At 34.7% G+C, this 6679-nt stretch overlaps 1 protein-coding gene across 1 annotated transcript in view; it reads left to right on the top strand.

The window, feature by feature from the left end:
• Positions 1-6679, top strand: part of DIAPH2 (diaphanous related formin 2) — a 987699-nt gene that overhangs the window by 775189 nt on the left and 205831 nt on the right. The window contains exon 26 of the mRNA XM_059385748.1: positions 53-188. Within this exon, the coding sequence (XP_059241731.1) occupies positions 53-188 (136 nt within the window). The remainder of the gene's footprint in view (positions 1-52; positions 189-6679) is intronic.

The raw sequence follows: 6679 nt of genomic DNA, 5'->3' as shown, positions 1-6679 counted from the left end.
ATAACATGTAAGTAATGGAAGGATTTGTGTTTAAATTTGCTTATATATACAGGAAGCAGTGAAAGAAAACAACAAGAGAAAAGAAATGGAAGAGAAGACAAGGAGGGCAAAGCTTGCAAAAGAGAAAGCTGAACAAGAAAAGTTAGAACGCCAGAAGAAAAAGAAACAACTCATTGATATAAACAAAGGTATGAAGTACTTTCAATTTCTGAAAGATATATAAAGTACAAAATAATTTAACTTGAGTGATTTTGGATTATAATGTAAATAGTTATGTTCTTGGTAGAAAATGCATAATATTAGTTATTTATGTCATATTTCTCTCATAATATTATCTGTATTTCTTATTACCCTACACCAAGCACTCAGGATTTTTGAGAACCAATGTAACATAATTTATTTTTGAAACAGTCTCTTTCCCTTCATTTCTTTTATCAAATTATATCCTATTATGTTCTGGATGATACAGTGGTGAGGAAAGAAGAGGGTGAGATGAAAAGAGAAAAACTGGTATAGGGAGATGAGCCTTTTAGCTAATTTCATTTGTTGACAATGCAGTAATAACAGTTTTCCTTGGGCCCTTGAACAATTCAAGTTGTAATACATATTGACAGCACTATTACAAGACGAAAAAAAAAAGAGAGAGAGACATCTTATTCAACTGTGATCCTAAGAACAAAGATGCTATATGTCCACATAGTGTAAAGTAAGTTGTTTTCCTGGTTAGCAGGAATGATTGTATATTAAAGGTGGGGGTTTTGGTTTTATTTTATTTTATTTTTAAAGAAGAGAGGGTTAGTAAAGTGATGGGCACCAGGTAGCTGCACTATGAAAGTTGAAGAAAAATTAAGAAAAAGCATAGCCTTTGCCACTAAAAATTAGAGAATTTAAAAATGAAACAAAATCTGGGGCGCCTGAGTGGCTCAGCAAGTTAAACATCTGCCTTCGGCTCAGGTCATTATCCCAGGGTTCTGGGATCTAGCCCCTCATTGAGCTCCCTGTTCAGCAGGAAGCCTGCTTCTCCCTCTCCCTCTGCCTACTACTCCCCCTGCTTGTGTTCCCTCTCTTCTCTCTATAGAAAATAAATAAAAATAAATCTTTTAAAAAAATGAAATAAAATCTGAACAAGATACAAGGGAACATGATTGATATGGGTCACACCTATTTCTTAATATAATGACAGTAAAAATTGCAAGCACTGTGTAATGTTGACCATGTGCCAAGCACTGTTCAAAGACTTTAACATGCTTTAAGTCCATTAATCCTCCTAACATAAGAAGTAGATACTGGGGCACCTGGGTAGCTCAGTAGGTTAAGCCGCTGCCTTCGGCTCAAGTCATGATCTCAGGGTCCTGGGATTGAGTCCCATATCAGGCTCTCTGCTCAGCAGGGAGCCTGCTTCCCTTTCTCTCTGCCTGCCTCTCTACCTACTTGTGATCTCTCTCTGTCAAATAAATAAATAAAATCTTTAAAAAAAAAAGAAGTAGATACTGTTATTACCTCATACAGTTGAGGAAACTGAGGTTCATAGAAATTAGAAAGCTTGCCCAAGGCCATGCAAATACAAAGTACAACATCGAGATTAGAAATGAAGTAGTCTGGCTATAGAATCTTTGTAGTTATAAATGCCATTGTCAAATAACAATAACTAACAGCAGTTACCAACATGTAGCACTTACTGTGTACCAGGAACTGTTGTAGGAATTTTACATATATGTACACATTTAATCCTCATAAAACCCTTTTATTAAAGGGCTACAATCTCATTTTAAGATGAGGAAACTGAGACATGGAGAAGTTAAGTAACTTAATCAAGTTCATAAAGACAGTAAGAGGTAGAATCTAAGCAGTCAGTGTCCAGATTCAATTATTAATAATTTTGATTATAGCTTTTAATTATAATTATTAACCATTATCAATTATTCTTCAGTAATGTTTCTTAATGGCTAACCTTCTGAAATGATAGGTATACATTAAGTTTATTCTTAATGCCTTTAAAATATATAAAAATTTGGGGGGATCCACTATAGTTTATCTTTTCTATGCAGGAAATAAATATAACATCATTTTAAAAGAATAAAATAAGTTAACAACCAAAGTTAAAAAGTGTAGCGTCAACATAATTTAGCAAACAGACTTCATAATTAGGATCAAAAGAATTGGTCTGGACTGAAGATAATTATGAAAAACACTGGAGTACACGTGGCAATGAGTATTTGTAGGAAGTTCCTACTTAAAAGGGGATGGAGTCATGGAATAGTACTAAAAGTCACTCCCTTTTGCGCATGGAGGGAGTAGTGAGATAATAGTATGGGAAATTATGCTAAGGGCTTTTCCCTTAAAGCTATGGGAAGCCCATTGTGTGTTTATAAATGGGAAAGTGATGTGCTCACATAGATTTCATAGAAAGATTATTTTGACAGACGCATAGAGAATGGATAGAAAAGAGAAGGGCCAGTGATAATAGAATTATAAAATTATTATCATAGTCCTGACAAGAGATGATGGTGGTTTGAATTTATGCAGTGGTGAGGTTAGAGAAGTTACCAATAAGGTGTAGACGGAGTTCTATAGGATGTGGATAATACACAGAGAGATTTATATAAAGGAATTGGCTCATGTGATTATGGAAGCAAATCCAAAACCTGCAGAGTAGGGTATAAGGATGGGCCCAGGGAAGAGCTGGTATTGTAGTTCAAGTCTGAAGGCAGCTGGCTTTTAGAATTCCTTCTCACTCAGGGAAGGTCAGTCTTTTGATCTATTTATGTCTTCAACTGATTGGATGAGGTCCACACACATTACACACAGCCATTCGCTTTACTCAAAATCCACTGATTTAAATGTAAATCTCATCCAAAAATATCTCACAGAAACATCCAGAATAATGTTTGAATAAATATTTAGCACTGTGGCCCAGCCAAGTTAACACATAAAATTAACCATTACCGGAGGGGTATTAAATGGTAGAACTGACTGACTGTGGAAATTGAGGAATGGAGGCATTAAAGAGGGTGAGAACCTTCATAAAGAAAAAATTCAGGAATGGAGAAGATTTCATCAGGAAGGTTACAATGACTAGTGTCATTTTGAATATGTTTCATTTTCAGATAGAAAAGATATCTTTTGGAAAGATAGGAAATGTCTAAGTAGCCACTGTATATCATATGCATATGAAGCTCAGGAAAGAGGTTTGGACTAGACAGACAGACTTGAGAATCATTGGCTTTTGATGATTAAAGTTAGGGTATATTTGTTTGCTAGGGCTTCTGTAACAAGTACCATAAACTAGGTAGCTTAGAACAATAGAAATTTGTTTCAGAGTTCTAGAGAAAAGTATGAAATCAAGGTATAGGAAGGGCCATGCTCTTTCAGAAGATGCTAAGGAAGAATTTGTTCCAGCCTCTCTCTTAGCTTCTGGTAGTTCCTTGTTTTGCAGCAGTATAACTTCAGTCTTCATGTGCCATTATCCTTGTATGTGTGTCTGTCTCTTCACATGGTATTCTTTTTATTAGGACAGCAGTCATATTGGATTAGGGGTCCAACCTAGTCCAATATGAACTTGCCCTAATTAATTAGACAATTCAACTCATAACATAGGAGTTTGAATGAAATCACCAGGGTAAAGTATAAATCAGAGGTTCTAAAAGTATTTAGTTTTAGAACCCACTGTAACACTTTTAAAAATTATTGTGGACCCAAAATACCTTTTTATAAAAAAAAATTTGGGTAATATATATTGATGCTTAGCATACTAGAATTAAAACAGACAAAATTAAAAGCAGACAAATCATTTGTGGGGGTGAAAACTTTTTATTTACTTGTTATATTAAAATAACAAAGTAAATCTATTACATGCTAAATAACATCATTTTATGAAAAGTAGCGTTATACTGGGTGTGGTGCATAAACAAAGAATTCTGGAACACCAAAAAGAAATGTAAAAAATAAATTTTAAAAAAAGTGGCTTTACATTCTAACCCCCTACCCCCCAAAAAATATTAGTAAGAAGAGAAAATTTAGTGTTGTAGATTTCTTCAAAGTCTGGCTTAATAAAAGACAGCTTGATTCTCATACTGCTTTTATGTTCAATCTCATGCAGTATCATTTGTCATGTGGCTTCTGAAAACACTATAAACTCATGAAAGAATGAGAGACAAATAGGTAGAAAAGTATCACTGTTCTTATGAACATAGTTTTTACCTGGCATATCTGAAGTGCTTTCCGAGGCCCACACAGGTCCCTGAACCACACTTGGAAAATCTCTGGGGTGAATAATGAAAAGAGCAAGCAGTCAAGACAGAGTCTAAGAACGTAATCTTGCCCCCATACTGCATTGCACCCTTCCCTCTCCCCAAGTATTTTATCAGCCTTTTACTATTTCCCTAAAAATATACCTGTAATGAAAAGGAAAAAAAAAAGAAGGAAAGAAAGGACCTATTTTGCTTATGTCTCTAGTATATATTTTCATTTCCCAAGACTTGATCAATTACCTCTCCAAATATTATTTAAGCGATAGCATGAAGATACGAATAAGTTTTTATGCAAATGCTTACCCGAGTGATCTAAATATGAAAGACGCACTTTAAAATACAATTTAGCTTTTATGTATTGTTCCCATATCTCTACTTAGAGATCAACAAGTAAATTTACCATTTGGTTCTTGATTTGTGGCCCATATGTTGCAAATACTTTGTTGTTAGTATTAGTAGTAGTAATATTATAATATGATTTTACACTTAAAAGTATATGTGTGTTAGTACTTATAAATATGTTTCAGAAAGAGATTCTCCATTGGAATCATGTTGCCTTAAGAAGATGAGAAGAAAAAATAAGAACAGAGTTGGGTAGTTGGGGATTAAGATGGAACCCAGTGAATTTCTTAGTATCTTATAAAAAATGCTCTTGTTGACTAGGTGGAAATCAATTGCGGACATTTTGAGGGCCTTGGGGGAAGCGTTTTCAGACTACATAAAATATGAATCCATGGGTGACATGAGAATGAGATGCAATCAGAAAGTGATTTAGAGAACTTCAAATGTGTCTAATTAGAACAGCATTATCCACTTTCCAGTAAAAGAATTGTATTCTTCCTTTCCACTGAGAGATGATGTCAAACACTTGATAGCCATTATAAGATATGTATTATATAGAGTGTAGAGGTATTCATGCACATGTGATTAGAGATACATACCATTAGAACCAGAGAACCCAACCTATAACAACAGTATCTAAGTGAAGAGTCCCTTGGGTAAAGAAAGTAACTTGAAGAGCACCTCAGTGGCTCAGTTAAGTGTCTGCCTTTGACTCAGGTCATGATCTGCCCCACATCAGGCTCCCTGCTCAGCAGGAAGCCTGCTTCTCCCTCTCCCACTCCCCATGCTTGTGTTCCCTCTCTCGTTGTGTCTCTCTCTGTCAAATAAATAAATAAAATCTTTTTTTTTTTAAAGTTACTTTAAAATTACCGACAACTTACACTCTTTCTGTAAAGTTTCTATTTCATAACAACTTAGCAAAATTGCAAACCTCTCCCTTTTAGAAAATATCCCAATGATCCCATATAGCTAATAAGTAAAAATAGTAAGATATATTTATCTGACATGCACAATATAATTGTCAAAAATAAATATTAGACTTTATTCAGAAGAGTAAGAGGATAAGGCAAACACAACAGATTATTTATGTTATCTAGATATGATAAGCTGGACTCTAAATTAAGTGAACATATCATGGAAACCAAGCAGTGAGAGAATTATATCTTTCATGTTAAATCCATAAAAAATCCCATGTTTTAAGCCTCCATTTTGAGAGAATTGGAGATCAGAAGGCAAAAGCCATAAGAATTAGTATTTTTTTTAATTGTAAAGGAGAAAAAAAAGCATGATCATACATTATAGTCATTTTGCAAACTTTAAAATGAAAACCTAAAAAGTTACTTAAATCTGTGCATTTAAAAGAGGTAGAAGATCAGATCTAGCTCTGCCACCTTCTAGATTTATGACCTTGTTCTTCTTCATCTCTTCATGCCTCAGTTACTTCATCTGTAAGTGTAGGATAATGACATTTACCTCCTATACTTAAAACTAAATGAGATAAGTAAGTACAGTACATAACATAAGACCTAGAATATACTTGTTGCTGCTGCTAAGAGTGATTTTGAGTTCATTGCAGAATCTGAAAAAAAATTCAGGATATAGTCCCTATCCTTAAGAATTTTGGCAGAGAGGGATGCCTGGGTGGCTCAGTTGGTTAAGCAGCTGCCTTCGGCTCAGGTCATGATCCCAGTTTCCTGGGATCGAGTCCCACATCGGGCTCCTTGCTCAGCAGGGAGTCTGCTTCTCCCTCTGCCTCTGCCTGCCATTCTGTCTGCCTGTGCTCGCTCTCTCCCCCTCTCTCTCTGATAAATAAATAAAATCTTTAAAAAAAAAATTTTGTCAGAGAAATATGTAAAGGAGGAATATCTGTTTTCCCACTCCCCATCTGAGGTTATTTGCCTGTGGTCCTGTAAGTTAGATTGACTAAAAATAGATTAACAAAAGAAAAATAGATTTATTAAAGTGGGATACTTTATTAATGTGGCATACATGTGGAAGTACTCAAGTGATACAGAACTCAAATAAATGGTTGAAACTTGGGCTTATATAGTATCTTAACAAAAGAATAGTAAATTTTTAGAAATGTT

The sequence above is a fragment of the Mustela nigripes genome, chromosome X (assembly GCF_022355385.1).
Source record: "Mustela nigripes isolate SB6536 chromosome X, MUSNIG.SB6536, whole genome shotgun sequence".
Lineage (NCBI taxonomy): Eukaryota > Metazoa > Chordata > Mammalia > Carnivora > Mustelidae > Mustela > Mustela nigripes.
Note: the sequence above shows the minus strand (reverse complement) of the source record. Positions and strands in the feature narration are given on the sequence as shown.